The following is an 18,754-nucleotide window of genomic DNA, read 5'->3' as shown; positions in this document are numbered from 1 at the left end:
TTCCTGAGACCTATGTGGTACAAGGTGAGAACTGACCCCCAAGTGATCCTTTGACTGTAAGTGCACAGGGAAGGCCCACTGTGCATGTGTGTGCACATGCACACACACATGCATGCATACAAATGCAATTCTGAAAATCCCACCTACAGGACTTCAATCCTGGAAACTGCTTTGGTTCAGTTCAAGGAGTTTGCTCCAGTAGTGCCATGGGAACGGAGCTGTTGCTGCCTTTGTGCTTTTTTACAGTCAGGTGAGGGAGGTGAGGGGGGTGAGGATGGTCCCCCCTCCCCTCAATGCCTTCCCAATCTATGCCGCAGCTGCCTTCCTGCCTGCCTGCCTGCCTGCCACGGCCTGAAATGGAGTGGGAAATGAGTTCACACAGGTTGGTGGGGAGCCAGGGTCTGAACACAGAGACCTGTCTGCAGACACTAACAAGCCTTGCCGTTTCCCTCTTCCGTTTGCTTCTCCCCACTTTATGAGCAGCAGGGAGCAACAGACAAAAGCGGATCTCTCCAGCTCCAGGACTCCAGGCACTCACCGGCGCACGCACACGACTCCAGCTCCTGCTCTCTTTTGCAGAAGGGAATGCATTTTCCAGCCTTGCACTTGCCGAGGTCCAGGCACACGGTGTCATCTTCTGCATCTCCTGGTGGGGGGCACTCACTGCTATTCCCTGGAGGCAAACACCAATTACAACTCCATCCAGGCCAATAGTCCCCAGGACGCAGCCGTTGCCACGCACTAGCAAAGAGCAAGGGCTCCGGGGCTGCTTTCACCCAGAGGAAACTTGACCCCAATTTCCAAATATATGTTCAGTGCCACCGGACCCCCGGGGAGAAATGGAACCGCGTACCTGTGCAGTAGGACACGCCTTTGCAAGTGGCGTTAATGGCCTCCTGGCACTTCTTCTGGGCTGTCTCGAACTGACAGTTTTTACAGCAAGGGCTGTTCCTATCACTGGGGAAGAGCAGACAAACACCCCTGAGGCTACGGTTGTCAGTGACCTGAACACTGAAACAAGACCCCAGGCCACGTCACCACTGCACAGCTATTCTTGGTTTTCATTAACTAGTTAAGAAAAACCCAGGGATGCACCAGTGGCTATGAAACAATCAGCCTGAGCCCCCGCCCGCTCCCTACTAGAATCTACAAGTTAAAAGGCACACCATGCAGATGACTAATTCACCCAACGCTGGTCTATCAGGTACTTAAAAAATGGAAATTAAGTACCTTCCAATTTGGAATGTGCTTGATATCATGAAACAGCACTCCACATTATTCTATTATATGGATACATAGTAACAATTTATATCCTAATATTACCATCTTGGACTGTTCCATTATTTTGCTGCTATAAAAGACACAGCTATGAGTAGCCTTGACGAGTTAACTTTTTTGTTTAAGGTGATTTTTTTCCCAGATAAGCTCTCACTGTGTAGTCTTGGCTAGCCTGGAGCTCACTATGTACACCAAGCTGGATTCGAACACACAGAGATCTGCCTCCCTCTGCCTTTCAAGTACTGACAATAAAGGCATGCCCCACCATGTCTGCTTTAAAAAGATTCTTAAACTCCAATGAGACAACTAGTAAAGGCAGTCACTACCAAGCTTAATTTTAAAATAAAAACACATCTCAAGCACTGTGGAGGCAAAGGTAGGTAATCTCTGTGTATTCCATGCTAGCCTATCTATATGAAGAGTTGAAGGACAGCCAGGGCTATATAATGAGACCCTGTCTCAAAAAATTACTAAAATACAAAAGGGAATGCTGTATCAGTAGTCATGCAAGCAAGGTTAAGGATGTTTTTAAAACAGGTCGAAATATTTTCCCTAAAGCATTGCGCTTGCACACACACACAGGCTCTTACACACACACTTTTACTTCAGGGGCCTGCAGTGTAAGCTCCTGTTATCTGGACCCTCACGACTCACGCCCTGTGCTCTCCGGGACACCTCTCACCTGCACCGCTCACCCTCACGCCCCGGCTCTCGGGACACCTCTCACCTGCACCGCACACCGGGCTTCAGCGTGCAGTCGCTGTTGCAGCAGGTGTCGTTGTTGAGGTACATGATGCCCGGGTCACACTCCTCCCCTTCGTCCACCCTGGAGTTTCCGCACACCTTGTTACTGCGCTCCTGGAAGCACTCCTGAGCCTTGCTCTCTATGGTCTTGTAGATGGACTGTTTGCTGCAGTTGGAAAACATCTGAAGAGCAAACGGGCCGTGAGAATAGAAAAGACCGAGATGAAATTCCTTCCCAAGCAAGTGTGTGCTCTCTGCAGACAGACACTAACTGTGACGCCACCCTCGATGCCACCACGGAGCTACTGGGTGGTCCACTGCAAATGCCACACTAAGAAACTTCCGAAGTGCAACAATGTAGAAAAGACCAACTATTCCATGTGATTTACTAGTGATTTCCTTGAATGCTGCTTGCACAGCCTATGCGCCAAGCATGGCTTCCCCTGCTCCCTGGAACAGAATGACCTAGAGAGATGGCTGAAGGCAGTGGGCCACTGCTAACTGCCACCCATGTAGAATGTTGAGTATTTTGTGTTCTGCAAAACAGAGCTGCCTGGAGGTCAGAGGGGGAGCTAGCCACTAGTTAACCACAGAGCCAGGCAGTGGTGGCACACCTTTAATCCCAGCACTTGGAGGAAACAGGAAGATCAGGAGTTCAGGGCCACCCTGGACGACAGAAGACTGATCCATTCTAAAAGAGAAACAGAGCCGGGCGGTGGAGGTGCGCGCCTTTACTCCCAGCACTAGGGAGGTGGAGACAGGATCTCGGGCCCACCAGTCTGAGGACGCCTAGAGACAGGATCCCCCCTTCAGTCTGAGAGTTCACAGAGGTAAGAAGTCTCTAGTGGCTGCTGCTCTGCCCCCTGACCTCCAGGCAAGCTTTACTTGTCAGGACACAAACAAAACAGCACACAGTGGTCAATCTTGCTTCCCCAGCCCTCTTGTGGTTTAGAGCAGTGGTTCTCAACCTGTGGGTTGAGACACCTTTAGGGTTGTATATCAGATACCCTGCGTATTAGAGACTTACGTTATGATTCATAACAGTAGCAAAAAACTCAGTTATTTAGTAGCAATGAAAATAACTTTATGGTTGGGGGTCACCACGACATGAGGGACTGCATTGAAGGGTCGCAGCATTGGGGAGGCCGAGAACCACTCCTTAGAGTATAAACAGATGAATACAAACGCCCCGGCAAGAAGCCTCTCCGGAGCGGTCTTGGCTTCAGCCCACAGGTGACATCTCTCTCCGCTCTCAATGGTGTCGACTGCTGCAACCTTGTTTCCCTTCATTAAATACAAAATGGCTAGGGCTTCTGTTTTAAGACAAGGGTCTTGACTGTGTGGCTCAGGCTAGCCTGGAGCTCCCTGTCTAGACCAGGCTAGCCTTGAACTCAGATACACCTGCCTCTGCCTCTCTCGAGTGCTGGGGATGAAGGAGTGGCCCACCATGCCCCACAGGTCAAAAAGGTTAGTGCCCTTAGCTGAGGACCTAAGCCACCCCAGCTGGCAAGCAGGCCTCTTCCTGAGCAGTTACACTGGGAATCGGTACATTGTTCCGTCTCTAGGGAAACATCAGGTTTTTCCGTTTCCACCAACACCACACAGCCTTCCCTCCTACCACTAAAACACGATCAAACCACACATACCTTATTGTTCTCGTGGTCACCACTCACAGCGATGGGGTACATAACATACTTTCCTCCCTGGTCCTCATTTGGAGCACATTCTGCTAGCCCATCAGGATCATGTTCTGCCCCAAAATTGTGTCCCAATTCATGAGTTGTAACCAGGTCAGCTTCCTTGAGAATCAGACAAAGAAAACATGTAACCATCAGCTACTTTTGCGGGTTGGGCCAATGCTACATTTGTCAGATCAAGTGGATGTACAATGACTCCCAAAAGTGACCACACCCACATACACCCATCATATACAGTTTTCGTTTGGGGGGGGCGGGGAGGGAGGGAGAGAACACAGTAAATGTGTGAGTGAGGTCAGGGCTGTTTTATATAGCATCTTTACCATCTCCCTGGCCCCAGTAAATGTAATGGGGAGAGGGGATGGCTCAGTGGTTAAGAGTGCTTACTGCACTTTCAGAGTTCAGTCCCAACCACCTGTAATTCCAGTTCCAGGGGATCAAATATGCAGGCTCCTGCTTGTGCATAAACTCAAGATGGCCCATACATACACATATAAATAATAAATTAACCAGTTAAAAAACACAGGGGCTGGGGATTTAGCTCAGTGGTAGAGCGCAAGCGCAAGGCTGTGGGTTCAGTCCTCAGCTCCAGGAAAAAAAAAAACCACAGGAAGATGGACGGAACCTGAGAAAACAGCCAAAGCTGACCTCTCACTACCACATTCACAGACAGGGAGAGGGGAAACAAAGGCTGGAAGCTGAAAGCTTCCCCAGAACACCTGTATGACTTATTCTTCCATCTCTCAACAGCAGTGGAAGTCACCTCTCCACACTTAACCCCAGCCTTGCAGGGGTCAGCTCTCTCCTGCCTCCATGTGGGGTCAAGATTGGCAGCCAGTAACTTGGCATTTTGCACAAAGACAAAGTATCTAGACTGAAGGGCCCACCTGCCCCCACAAAGGAGGGGGAAAAAAAGAAAACGTTAAACCAATTAAAAAAGGAAAAAAAAAATTTATCTTAGTTATGTATGGAGCCTCTGTGTGGTTATGTGCAAATGAGTACAATGCTCAGGGAGGCCAGCAGAGGGCGCTGGATCCCTGGGCTGGGAATCAAACTCAAGTCCTCCAGAAGAGCAGCTCCACAAAGTCAATTTTAAGCTCACAGTCAACACACTGGTGTCTCAGATATTGATGTTTCCTACCAATACTCTCTCTCTCCCTCCCCACCCCCCTTCTCTCTCTGTGTGTATTTGACTTTTTGAGATAGGGTCTCTCCACATAGATCTGGCTGTCCCGGAACTCACAATGTAGACTAGGCTGACCTCAAACTCAAGATACACCTGCCTCTCCCTCCCAAATGCTCAGATTAAAGATGTCCACCACCATGCCCAGCTCTCCCTTTAGAGTACCCTAATTCTGCTCTGGGCAGCAATATATTCAGTTACAATAGCTACCTTTCTGCCCTGGTGCTATGGACATTCATGGGTCCAGGGAAGCATAACCAGAAACTGGTGGATGAGGCTTGTAGAAAAGCTTTGATAGACGCTCTAGTCTCTTTCTCCTCCTCTACAAGAGAGACAAGATCCACCTGTGCCTATGAGGCCACAGCATAAGGACAGGGGGCTTGTGCTCAGAAAGGCTAAAGGAAAAGAAGCCAGGGAGACCCAGACTAAGAGCATCTTTGAATGTCCAAGTGTAACCTGGGGAAGGCTATCTCAGGTAAGTAACTCAGGAAAATAAGGCCCTGTTTAGGCCACCACTGCTTACTGTATTTTCTATTATTTGTAGCAAAGCGTATTTGAACAGATACAACTACACAGGAACAAGGTTTTCTGTTTTGTATTTTGAGACAGTCTCAGGTACCAAGCTGGCCTTGACTGTAGTATGAAGCCGAGGACAATCTTGAAATGTTGATCCTCGCCTCTACCCAGGGGCTGGGGTTGTAGGCATGCATCTCCATCCCTGGTTTTATATGCTACACACTAGGTAAGCACTCTACTAACAGAGCTCATCTCAGACCCCAAAACAAGATATAAAAATCTCTTCGGAAGAAAAGGTCACAGACTGAGGCTAAGGTCTCATGCTCTTCTTAACAGCACATGAATGCCAGGAGACAATGGAGCAATGCCTTCAAATGTGGAAGGGCAGAACACACCCAGGCACACTATCAACCAAGTATGATTACTTTTTAAAAGGTATCAGTATAAACATGTAGCTCAGATTCTAACGCAAAGCACTCTCAATCTATCCTGTTTAAAGACAAGACCCGAAAGCAGGCTGGAGGGCTGTCTCAGGCTAAAAGCATGTGCTGCTCTTCTAGAGGCTGCATGTTCAGTTCCCAACACTGCTGTCAGATGGCTCAGGGACGCACAGTAAAACTCCAGCAGATCCAACATTCTTCTGGCATCTGTACACACTTGCGCATGGGCACTCACATGTGCACACAACACACACACACAAATGTAAAAACATTTTGTAATAAAGTTCTTTTTAAAAAAAATCAAAGAACATACCTTTGTAAGGATGGTTTTACCATAATTTTTTGTACTAGTCAGACCACTATTCAAATAGATGTTTTTCTTCCCACCTGGGCTGTAGTAAGCTAAAGGAAAAAGAAGACAGACAAAAACTGCCTCGTAAACACAGAACTGAAACGTCACCCAGTCGGCTTTCTCTTCTGTCTCTCAGTGTAATGACTGTGCCAAGCACACTCACCTTTTGGGCAAACCCCTCCGTGACTGTTGGCTCTGGGAGAACCCACGTAAGCTAATCCAAGAGTTCCCATGTCAAAGTCCTGGTACGTGAAAAGATGAGCCAGGCAGACTTTGGAGGCTTCTTCGGCTATATCAAAGCTAAATTGCTTTCAAGAGAGAGTATTCTTAATTAGATTACCATCCTGCCAGGTACGGGGTGCATATTACAGAGCAGCTGCATGAAACAGGATCCTAATTAGTCTTATCAATAAAAACCGGGAGTCAAATATGGGGGTAATAACCCGAAAGATCAGAGGAGCAAAGGAGCAGCCACCAGTGACTTCTTACCTCTCCAGATCCTCCAACCAAATGGGGGCGAGATCCTGTCTCCACCCGCCTTATATTCCTGTCTCCACCTCCCAATTGTGCTGGGATCAAAGGCGTGCACCACCAACCGCCTGGCCTCCCCTATGGTTAACTAGTGGCTGGCTCCGCCCTCTGATCTCCAGGCCAGCTTTGTGAGAACACAAACACAACATCACACCACAGCTGCAGCCCTGCGCTAGCACCTGCAAGTCCTTGCAACACAATATGCCCTCCCTGGGGTTCACAGCCATGCAGCAGGTGAAGCACAGTGGTCATGGGGTGGTGGGGAGCACTGAGGCACTTTTCATCGACTCTGGGTTCACTGCTCTTCCACACTGAGACCTAGTAAGGACTAGAACAGCCCAATTCCAGAGAGATTGCAGCCCCACGCTACAGCAGGTCAAAGTATTTCAATAGTTTAACACAACTGTGCAGGGATTATTTTATTGTTAATTATTTGGGCTGGTAAAGATTTTTATTTAAATTTTATAAATTACAATTATAAAAAATTATTTTAATAATTTATAAATATAAGTTTATAGAAAAGCAGACATACTTATTTGTATGGTACAAACAAAAGATTTAAAGCCATCTAAAGAACACTGCAGATTCAATCCCCCAACCTCTACCCTGCCCCACACCCCATGGGCCTTACTTCAGTGTCTTTTATTTTTCTACCCTAACAATCCAAAAACTTTAAAAGTTTAAAAAGAAAAAAAATCATGACTTTTGAAAATATTTAAGGCCAGCCCTTGGGAGGCAGAGGCAGGTGGAACTCTGTAAGTTCAGGGCCAACTTGTGAGGTCCTGTCTTAGCATATATACTCATGCATTTAAAATAAAAGCTCAGAGAATCCTATGTACAGAATAACGAACATCTAGCTGTCTGGGACCTTGACAGTCCCTTGGCAACAGGGGTGAGTGAGACTCCAGGACTTCTCTGGGGGCTGAGGGAAAAAAGACGGAAGGTGCATGTTTGGCCCACAGGAAGCAGTGTGGTGGGTCAGCTGTCTCAGCAATCAGGAAGTCTGGCTACTCAGGCTTACCCCAATGACTAACCCAGGACAAGACATCTACACCCGATGAATGGGCCCAACTGTGGTCACCACAAAGCTCATATATTGACTAACTGAGAACACAGCTGTATTTGGAGACAGGGCCTTTACAGAAGAAAGTGAGGTCCAGTGAGGACATATTCACAGGCCCTAATTACAGGTGACCTCTTTCCTGGGGGCAGGTTTGTTCATTTGTTGCTTTGCAGTGCTGGATCCAAATGCAGGGCACAGGAATGCTAGCATGTGCCATACAAGGACTGCATCTCCAGCATCACCCATGTCTTCATGAGGATAAGGACCCAGACATACACAGAGGGAGACATCAGCACACTAAAGAGAGGCCTAAGCAGAAACCAATCCTGCCAATACCTCTAGCATGTACTGCGGGCTTCCAGAACTAGGAGAAAATAAACGCCAGAGGCTTAAGTCTCCCAGGCTGTGGTACTCTGTTAATAGGAGCTGGAGCTGAGTCCATTTGCTGAGACTTATCTCAAAAGCAACCAAACGGAGCGCCTTTAATCAAAGCACTTGGGAGGCAGAGGCAGGCGGACCTCTGAGTTTGAGGCCAGCCTGGTCTACAGAGCAAGTTCTGGGTCAGGACTACAGAGATACCTTGTCTCAGAAAAACAAAATTCAAAAAACAAAGCAAAACAAAATGATACCGTCTCAATCTCCCTCAGGGTGGCTGGCAGATCAAATTACATAAACCAGTATTATATAGACATAACACATAATGGGTCTCAATCTAGGGGAAAAATAACAAACAAAAAAAAAAACCCTTTAATTCCATTCAAGATTGAAACTTAATTTTGGTCTTGTGGGTATATAAGCAAAAAAATCTGTATTAGCCTACCACCTGAACCAATACATTGTTGAAACTATGAGATTAAAAAAACAAGCTACCCAAATGTTCCAAGCTGCTCAATCTGCAGTACTTTGTTACAGCAGCAACAGAAAATTAACATACAATTTACAATAAAGCAGTAATATGCAGTCAGACACTGGAATCATATAGCAGCCAGTCTACTAAGGTAAGAATGCACACAGAGTGATAACACTCTTCAAATTTATTACCAGAATGAAAATAAATGTTTACATTTCTATAGATCTCAAGTCATACTTGTGCCGGCCAATACATGTTCACTTCTTTGGTAAGTACTGCTCTAAAAACCTTGTGGTTAAGTTTCAGAGACCTGAGACACAGAACAGTCGGAGTTTACAGGCTGACTATCCATGCTATTCTCCAGAGAAGACCCACCGTGCCGAATTAGGTGCTCAGAGATGGGAAGGTTTCCCCATGCCCTTCACTAGTGCAGACACAGCCTCCCATTAGAAATGAAAAAGTGCCGAGCAGGGCCTACCTCCAGCAACATCTTCACATCCCAAGCATCTTTTTCTTCGTTTGGGTAACTTTTGGCCATATTGAAGTGCCTTTCACCAGGTTTTACTTCTTGTGGAGACTTAAGAATTCGAATCTATACTTAAGAGAGAACACACTAAGAACAATTCCAAAGCATCCTAAGACTTTTACTGCCTTATTTCATCACTTCAAGAAAGAGCGCCGGGCGGTGGTGGCGCACGCTTTATCCAGCACTCGGAGCAGAGCCAGGCGATCTCTGTGTTCGAGCAGCCTGGCTACAAGTGAGTCCAGAAAGCGCAAAGCTACACAGAGAAACCCTGTCTCGAAAAACCAAAAAAAAAAAAAAGAAAGAGCACCTGGCCAGGCAGGTGGCGCACACCTTTAGTCCCAGGACTCCAAAGGCAAAGGCAGGCAGATCTCTGAGTTGGAAGCTAGCTCAGTATACACAATGTGTTCCAGGACAACCAGGGCTGTCTGGAAAGACCCTGCCTCAAAAAACAAAAACAAAACTAAGACCAAAAACCCAGCAGTTGAGCACTGGAGAGACCTCAGCAGCTAAGAGCACTTGTTCTTACTCAGGACCCAGGTTTGATCCCCAGCACCCACAGGCAAGTTCACAACCTATAACTTTAAATATATTTTTTAAAAAAAGTTCTTAATTAAAAAGAAAAAATCAGCCGGCCGGTGGTGGCGCACGCCTTTAATCCCAGCACTCGGAAGGCAGAGCCAGTTGGATCTCTTTGAGTTCAAGGCCAGCCTGGGCTACCAAGTGAGTTCCAGGAGAGGCACAAAGCTACACAGAGAAACCCTGTCTCGAAAAACCAAAAAAAAAAAAAAAAAAAAATCAGCATCTATGTAACCCTGGCACTTGGTAGGCTGAGATGGAGACAGGTCAGTCACTACTAGTTCAAGGGCAATCTGGGTTACATAGCCAAAGCCTATCTCAAAAAATAAACACGCAAAGCCATACACATGCACTCACATACACATAGGTGCACATGTATACACTTGCACGCATCAGCACACACACAAATACTCAACTATCTACTCTATACAAAATGTTTTACAACCCAAATTCTTTAGCTCAAATATTCAAGGTCCAAAACAAGTGAAAAGCATATGGCGTTGAAAACACATGGCAATGAATTATTATAAAGTTAGAAATGCACTAAATCTTACGTGTATTTAAAAGAGAGAACCTGGGTTACATGAGCCTAGGGTATTTATTACAATTATAGTCAGTAATTTAAAAGTGAAAGATCGACATGAACGTCACTTCAGTACTGTAAGTACAGGACTATAAAAAAATCGGAGCTTCTCTTTGCATGCATGTTTAAGACAAATTCCCATTAAACGCACTAAGAGGAGGAAGAAAGGTTTCTGGTCCAGGACTTTGGGACAAGGACAGAAGGCGTGCTCGGCTCAGCAGTCTCTGGCCAACACTATGGTGAGTTTCCTGGGGACCTCAGAATCAGTTCTGGGAAGAATCATCCGAAAGCCAGGACTCCACACCTAAATTACACCCTCCAGTTCATCTTGAAGGGATTAAAAAAGTTCGCATTTCTGTTTCCTATATTGCTATGTTCTTTGATTGTTTCCAAGTTCCTAAGGCAAAAAGAAACTATTTACTGATTCCCAAAACCTGCACAGTTTTTATAGCTCTTTTTATAAGCTTTTTTTATAGTTTTACAGCTACACATAGCAGTGATTTTAAAACCAGTAAGTCTGTTTTACATTATCAATGGGGAATTATATTCAACAAAGCGTAAAATAAAAAACCAAAAAGGCCAAGAGTGTGCACACATTGCCAGTGTGTTGAATACAGGCTTATTTGTGCACAACATCTGGAAGACAAGCCCTGACTGACCTAGAACTCAACATGTAGACCAGGCTGCCTCTGCCTGCCAAGAACTAGAACTACAGGCATGCACCACCATGTCAACATGAAGTGATTTTCCCTTTGTAGTTTGCCCTTTTTTGTTTGTTTTTCAAGACAGGGTTTCTGTGTAACCGCCCTGGCTGTCCTGGGACTCACTCTGTAGACCAGGCTGACCTCAAACTCACAGCGATCCATCTGCCTCTGCCTCCCGAGTGCTGGGATTTTAGGTGTTCGACATCACCACCTGGCTGTCTGCCTCTTTTTTTTTTTTTTTTTTTTTTTTTTTTTTAAGTCTCTCAATTTTACACACTGTAACCTGCAAAACTATATGGTTTCATACAAAGAACCTGGAAACATTCATATCAAAATATGTATTTTTCAAAAGCAATACTCAATTTCCAAACCACGGAGGTCAGCTTTTACTAAGAGTGAGTGTGATGGTTAGTGTGATGGTTAGTGCAGTGTGATTAGTGCAGCAGTGACAGGCATGCTGTGCCAGCCAAGGAGCCGGAGGAGAGATCCACCGCTGGGTACAACCCCCCGGCACTGACAGCATGCATGCTGTGCCAGCCAAGGAGCCGAGAAAACCACCGCTGGTACAACCACCCCCACCCCCCCCACCCCCGCTGCATTGTACTCTTCAGTAAATTTCCTGACTATGGGTTCAAAATTGTAGATCCCCCCCCCAAATACTTTCTACTTTCCATCAGAATCTCTCTTTTTAATTTTTCTCAGAGATACAGTGGGCACAAAATTAGAATATCCTGTTAACCGGGCAGTGGTAGTGCACGCCTTTAATCCCAGCACTCGGGAGGCAGAGCCAGGCGGATCTCTGTGAGTTCGAGGCCAGCCTGGTCTACAAAGCGAGACTAGGAAAGGCGCAAAGCTACACAGAAAAACCCTGTCTCGGAAAAAAAAAAAAAAAATCCTGTCATTCCTGGTTTGTGTACTAGAATTCTAACTAGAGACTGAAGCATAATCAGAGGAAAAGAAACACTATAGGAAATGAAAGTGCTATCATTAACAGATGAGGATGTAACAGCATTAACAGGTTTCATTCCTAAAACAACATTCAAGAGAGAAACTTTATCATCTAGGACTGTATACCAAAAATTCAACACAATGTATCATTTAAAAGGATCACAAATGAGAATATTTGTGATTAATGAATGTTAAGGTAAGTTTAGGGTTTTGGAAAAAAATAAAAATATTTACTCTGTAGAAGCTCATGGATCAACACAAGGCCTACTATTGATAAATACCTGTTCTATCTGTATTCCATAACCTTTAAAGCCCGCATTATCCCACGAAGTGTTCCGGTATATGTCATCAACTCGGTCAATTAGCTCTATCTGTGAATATAAAAGATGAAGTTATGTAGAACTCTACCACTAATTATAATGTAATAACATCCTGGAATAAACAGCCAATGGAGGAGAATGCAAGACTGACTGTGAAAACCTGCATCAAAAAATTAATCTTTGGGCCGGGCGGTGGTGGCGCACGCCTTTAATCCCAGCACTTGGGAGGTAGAGCCAGGCGGATCTCTGTGAGTTCGAGGCCAGCCTGGGCTACCAAGTGAGATCCAGGAAAGGCGCAAAGCTACACAGAGAAACCCTGTCTCAAAAAACCAAAAAAAAAATTAATCTTTATCACTAATGGGTCTATTAGAGAAGTTACCCTAGAGCCAAACTTAAAACACTACTACAAGAACGTCACTGTCTATGCAACCTCAGGCTTTTTAAATATGCCGTCCGAGTCAACTATAAAAAATTTATCAGAAAATGTAAGAAGTAACCAGTCTCTATGTCAGGAGTGCCTTAAATGTGGCCCTAAAACAGGTAAAATGGTAATATTGCTTCCCCCCCCCTTTTTTTGTGTGTGGGGATACATGTATTTGTATACATGTTTTCTGTGTGAATGGGCACATGTGTGTGTATACACACACACACTTATGTGCACATGATAGAAGCAGAGCATAATCAGTACATCAGAAATAATTTAAAAAAGGAACCACTTATCTTTTCACAAAGAGGAACATTTATCTATTCAAAAAATGGTTAACAGGTTGGTTTCAGCTATGAAAAAAACTGTTCTTTACTTTAAGTAGCAATGAGAAATGCACTGTGAAAAAGTTGACCTCAGGGCTGGAGAGATGGCTCAAGTGGTTAAGAGCACTGGCTGCTCTTCCAGAGGACCCAGGTTCAATTCCCAGCACCCACATGGCAGCTCACAACTGCCTGTAACTCCAGTTCTGGGGATCTGACACCCTCATACAGACATACATACAAGCAAAACCCCAAAGTACATAAAATAAATGAATCTTTTAAAAGAAAAAGAAAATGTTGACCCCATACTGGGCAATGGCAGTACACACCTTTAATCCCAGCACTCGGGAGGCAGAGGCAGGCAGATCTCTCAGAGATCAAGGCCAGCATGGTCTCCAGAATTCTAGGACAGTCAGAGCTACACAGAGAAACCTTGTCTTAAAAACCAAGAAAAGAGAGGACCTCGCAGGCTGCTCACATTCACGGCATCTGACACGAAGAAGTGAAACACTGGGAGTCCTTGTATTAACACGAACTCAGATGAGAATTCCTCAAGAAAGACTCTTCTTAGGAACAAGAATCAATGACTCCCACGCTTCTCCTAACAAATTCGCCCATACAGCCCAAGGAAAGGAAAGGCGGCTGAGGGAGGTTGGAATGAAATGGAGAGAATGAGAAGGAGGCACTCAGAAAGCCGTCTCTGCTGCATTGGGCTACTGGGTCATGAATAGCTCCATTCTCTTTTATTCCCTCAATGACAACATTTTTATCAGTGCCAAGTTACCAAAGATAAATGGGGTCATGCTGAGAAAAAAAAAAAGTCCTGGAAAAAATCATCTGCTTGACTTTAAAAATTTCGCAGCTGATGCTAAAAGTTCCATGTCAGGCTGGGGATCCAGCTCAGTGCAAGAGCCCTTGCTTGGCAGGCACAGAAAGTAAGTGAGGATTAAGACCTCTTTCATCTGTCCTTCCTACCTCTGCCCCAGGGTTATCTATGCCATGAATGTCTCACTATTTCATATACTATTCCAAGACTATCTTTTTAACGGGACAGTGACAAAACCTCTGGAGTATAGACACAGGAAATACAAAAAGTTCATACACTTATCTAGTTCTTATTCTGAAGTATAAATCTATGCATGCGGTACTAACATTTGTAAAGAGCTCGCTTGTATAAAGGGACTACATTATAAACTTTCCCCTAATTTAGTCTGTAGAAAAAGTCTAATATGCAGAAAATAGTAATTTTAAAGCAAAATGCATTCTCATAATCCTGAAACTAGAGTTTCTATATAGAAATGTAAGATCCTAGTACATGCTCTCCAAGTAGTAGAAAGGAAGTAACAGTGTCTGGGGCAGGCCTGGTTTCTTTAAGTTGTAAATGACGGCAGCCTCTCCTAACAGAATGAATTCACCGCATGAATGACTTGCTGAACCACCCTGTGGTCATCAGATACTTACTAAGTAGTTGGTGGTGGTGCTCTCCTCTCCTCGGCCCATGTACTTATAGAATCGGTGATCCGCTACCACCAGTAACTTACAAGTGTTCTTCAAGGGGTCAGGCTCAGCTCGTCTCTTCACTCGCCGAACAAACTCTAATATGAATGTGTATGCACTATTAAATTAAAATTCACCAGAACAGGGAGGGGTTTTATAGTAACACTTAGTTCTATTCTGTTTCTGAAACAAACATTATTTAAGTTCAGTATCATTAAAGGTATCTTTTTCTTTTCCGAGGGAGGAGTGGAAACAGGGTCTCACACAGCCTTGGCTGATCTTGGATTCACTACATAGCCAAGGATGACCTTCAACTCCTGATCCTCCTGCCTCCACCTTCCAAGTACTGGGAAAATAGCCATGCACCATCATATCTGTCCTTAATAGTATGTTGAATAATAATAATAATAGTAATATTTGGAAAAAGACAGAAAAGTAAAAAGTAACATAAGGTTTAAAATTGCTGAATTTAAAACCAAGGGGACTTGGGATATGTAAGATCCTAGTTCAAACCCCACCACCACACAGGAAAAAGATTTTCACAAATGTTTAATACAGTAAAATAATTTTTTACTAGGCAATTGTAAAGGCACTAGGCAATGAAGCTACAGGTCATTTTCTTCTAGAACTCCATGAATTAATCAAAAGGTAAAAAGGTCTAGGTAACCATACATTAAAACTAAGTCACACACGGAGCCAGGTGTGATGGCACAAGTCTGTAACTCCAGCACTTAGGAAGCTGAGGCAAGGGGATGGAGAGCAAACCTTGTTTATAATAAACAAACATTAAGCAATCCTGGGTGTTTAGAGGTGTCTCTACGAGCATCAGTGCAAGGCTGCAATCTTCTCAGCTCCCTGACACAAGCAGGTCTGTCTACTGTTTACTCACAAGTACAGGTTTATGGAGTATGTAGATGCACACACATATCCATCTGATTACCTGTCAATATATGTATACAGAGAAATACACTCACAGACATACTCATGTACAGTGGTTTGTCAACTTGACACAGCTGGGGAGTCATGGAAGAGAAAATACCTCCGTTTGACTGGCTTGTAGGCAAGTCTGCTGAGCATTTTCTTGATTAATGATTCATATGGAAGCCTGTGAGTGGTAGCACCCCTGGGCAGGCGGTCTTGGGTTATATATAAAAACAAGCTAAAGCCAGGCATAGTAGTACCAGCCTTTGATCCCAGCACTCAAGAGACAGAAACAGGAGGATCCCTAAATTCAAGGCCTGGTCTACAGAGCAAATTCCAGGACAGACAGGGCTGCACAGAGAAACCCTATCTTGAAAAACAAACGTCCAAACAAACAAGTTGAGGGAACCATGAGGCGCTAACCAGTAAGTCGCAATCCTCCATGGTCTCTGCTTCAGTTCCTGCCTTAAGTTCCTGACTTCCCTTTATAATGGACTGTAAACTTTAAGACAGAATAAAATCTAAGCACACTAAGACATTCAGACTTGTCAGTCTGGGAGCCTCACCTTTTCAAGTACATAAGTAATTATGTACATATATAGCTACAAATGTATCCTTATAGTAGAAAGTTTAGGATTAGTCTTTGTTAATAAAACATTTTTTATCAAATAATCAATTGTTAAGAATGTATTTATCAGGTGGTGGTGCACGTCTTTAATCTCAGCACTTAGGAGGCAGAGCCAGGGGGATCTCTGTGAGTTCAAGGCCAGCCTGATCTACAGAGGGAGTTCCAGGACAGCTAGGGCTACACAGAGAAATCCTGTCTCAAAAATAACCAACCAACCAACCAACCAATCAACAAAATGAAGACAGAAGAACACTCATTCCAAAAGTTTCTTTTGTTTTTACTGACCCCAAATAGATATGTTCATGATTGATAGCCTCTGTGCATTTCAAACACCACAAAACTATTTTCTCACCCAATTAATCTCTTACAAGCGCTAAAGACTCCTTTTCAAAAATAGTACTTTGACATTTCTGAAGGTCTACCAGTAAAGAACTTAAGATTATTTCACTGTCTCTTTCCTCAGGATCTTTTAAGACAATTATTGCTTCACCTATTTTTTCTAGTGTTTTCAACTATGACATAACAGAAAAAGAATTAGAAGTTTCTGTAACAAACTGTATTTTCACACCAAACACTAGAGTTACTTTATAATCATTCTATATTTATCAATTAACAAATATCACTGTTGGAAACTGCTGTGATGTACTTATGTCATATCCGAAATATATTGTCAAGTCTTACCTTCAGATGGCTCTCTGTCTATGAGTCCTTTTGGAAGCAACTCTTCACTATCCGCCTTTAAATAGCCACACACTTTTGGAGATTGCAGACGTGAAACATCCTTGATATCTTCAGACTTATACACTAACATTCTTTTATCTTTAGTATCATTAACAAACCTCCAAAGTGGCTAAAAAGGAAAACATATGATGAAATAGAAAACAAGAACTTTGAAACATTAAATTCTCACAACACTCTTTGTGTTTGGGCAATATTGTTTCTTTTCTTTTCTTTTCCTTTTTTTGAGACAGGGTTTTCTCTGTGTAGCTTTGCACCTTTCCTGGAACTCACTTTGGAGACTAGGCTGGCCTCGAACTCACAGAGATCCACCTGGCTCTGCCTCCCAAGTGCTGGGATTAAAGGCATGCGCCACCCACCACCTGGTGCAATATTGTTTCTTAAAGAATTACTTGCTTTATCTTATAGTTTCTATGCTGCAAATAAATTCAATTATTTAGTATTTTATGCACATTTCTGTACAAGCCTGTAAAGAAGAAAAAATGTTTTATCCTTTTCCATAAATCATTCCCTTTTAAATATTTCTGTAATTCCTACTCTACTCCAGCATTGTTACAGGTAGTCACGCTGGAGTGATGTCTGGTGACGTTCCTATGCATATGGTGTTTACACGCCATTCCTTTAACATTCAGGCATTCAACATCTTTTTATCATGATAGCTTTTACACACAGCAAAAGGCTTTTTATAAGAGACGACTGAAAGCTCTTAACAATATGCTAAAAGCTTCTATTAGTTTCAGGGAAAGCAGGCTTTTGTTTGTTTTCATCTGCAATTTCAACCCCCAGCCCAAGATCTAAATGATTTAAAACATGGCTCCACCACATACATACAACTCTGAGGGTACATAAGTAAGAGGGCTGTTTTCATTTTACAGAACTAAGTTTTCTGTAAACACACGGGTCTCAGCTGTGAAGAATGTCAACACAGACATGAAGTTATGCACCATAAGAAAATGAATGAGGAAGACACCACTTCGTGCGCATTAGGACGTCTGCCATCAGACACACTCTGGTGAGGCCGTAGAGAAAGGCAGCCTCACTCGTGCTTTCTGAGAGCCGAAGCCCTAACGCAGGCAGAATGGCCTCCTACAGAGCCACACAGGAGACTCAACCTCAGAAACACAAGGAAGCAACACAACAATGAGAACCTTATAGACTGGTCACCCAGACCACCCCAATTCAATACACACATCCAAAAGTGTGTTCAAGGCTGTTCATTCTAGAACATTCTATTTCAAGAAATTAAAGCACAATTAATGATCATCATCAGAGGACTGGCTAAACCACCAGGGAGCCTTCACTTAAAAAAAAAACAAAAACCTTCATTTTGCAGGAAGAACAGTCTGGATAGCCACACTTAGTACACATATGCATACAGAAAAATAATTAGAAAAATATTCTCAAAACTTATGGTTCAGGGGCTGGAGAGGTGGCTCAGTGGTTAAGAGCACTAGCTGCTCTTCCAGTAGACCTGGGTTCAATTCCCAGCACCCACATGACGGCTCACAACTGTCTGTAACTCCAAGATCTGGTACCCTCACACAAACACACATGCAGGCAATACACCAGCGCACATACAGTAAAAATGAACAAATCACTTTTTAATGTATGGTTCAGGTATGCACACAATGGTAAAGCACTCAGCTAGAATGAAGACGCCCTGGGCTCCGTTTCTAGCACCCCCACCAAGGCTCAGTGGTGTTACTGCAGCACTCAGGATTATGTATTTAGGTTTCTTAAAGCACTCTGGGTCTCCCTATGTAGCGCAAACTGGCTCAGAGCTCACTATGTAGCCTAAGCTAGCATTGAGCTTACAATGATTCCTCCTGCCTCTGCCTTCCCAAGTGCTACGCAGAAAATTCATGGCAATCCTCCTGCCTGAGCCTTCCAAGTGGAATAACATATGTGACCC

At 44.0% G+C, this 18,754-nt stretch overlaps 1 protein-coding gene across 3 annotated transcripts in view; it reads right to left on the bottom strand.

Annotated features, from left to right (window-relative positions):
• Positions 1 to 18,754, bottom strand: part of Adam17 (ADAM metallopeptidase domain 17) — a 46,353-nt gene that overhangs the window by 6,696 nt on the left and 20,903 nt on the right. For 2 of the 3 annotated variants that reach the window (XM_028877703.2, XM_028877704.2), the window contains 10 exons: positions 16,786 to 16,954; positions 14,520 to 14,653; positions 12,273 to 12,362; positions 9,133 to 9,246; positions 6,374 to 6,518; positions 6,172 to 6,260; positions 3,669 to 3,821; positions 2,006 to 2,205; positions 854 to 957; positions 539 to 673 (listed from right to left, as the gene is read on the bottom strand). In XM_028877703.2, coding sequence (XP_028733536.1) covers positions 539 to 673; positions 854 to 957; positions 2,006 to 2,205; positions 3,669 to 3,821; positions 6,172 to 6,260; positions 6,374 to 6,518; positions 9,133 to 9,246; positions 12,273 to 12,362; positions 14,520 to 14,653; positions 16,786 to 16,954 — 1,333 coding nt within the window. Of the gene's footprint in view, positions 1 to 538; positions 674 to 853; positions 958 to 2,005; positions 2,206 to 3,668; positions 3,822 to 6,171; positions 6,261 to 6,373; positions 6,519 to 9,132; positions 9,252 to 12,272; positions 12,363 to 14,519; positions 14,654 to 16,785; positions 16,955 to 18,754 lie in introns of those variants that run through there. The other variant, XM_037198165.1, reaches the window with a different exon arrangement.

Source organism: Peromyscus leucopus, chromosome 22, assembly GCF_004664715.2.
Source record: "Peromyscus leucopus breed LL Stock chromosome 22, UCI_PerLeu_2.1, whole genome shotgun sequence".
In the NCBI taxonomy this organism is placed as follows: domain Eukaryota; kingdom Metazoa; phylum Chordata; class Mammalia; order Rodentia; family Cricetidae; genus Peromyscus; species Peromyscus leucopus.
Note: the sequence above shows the minus strand (reverse complement) of the source record. Positions and strands in the feature narration are given on the sequence as shown.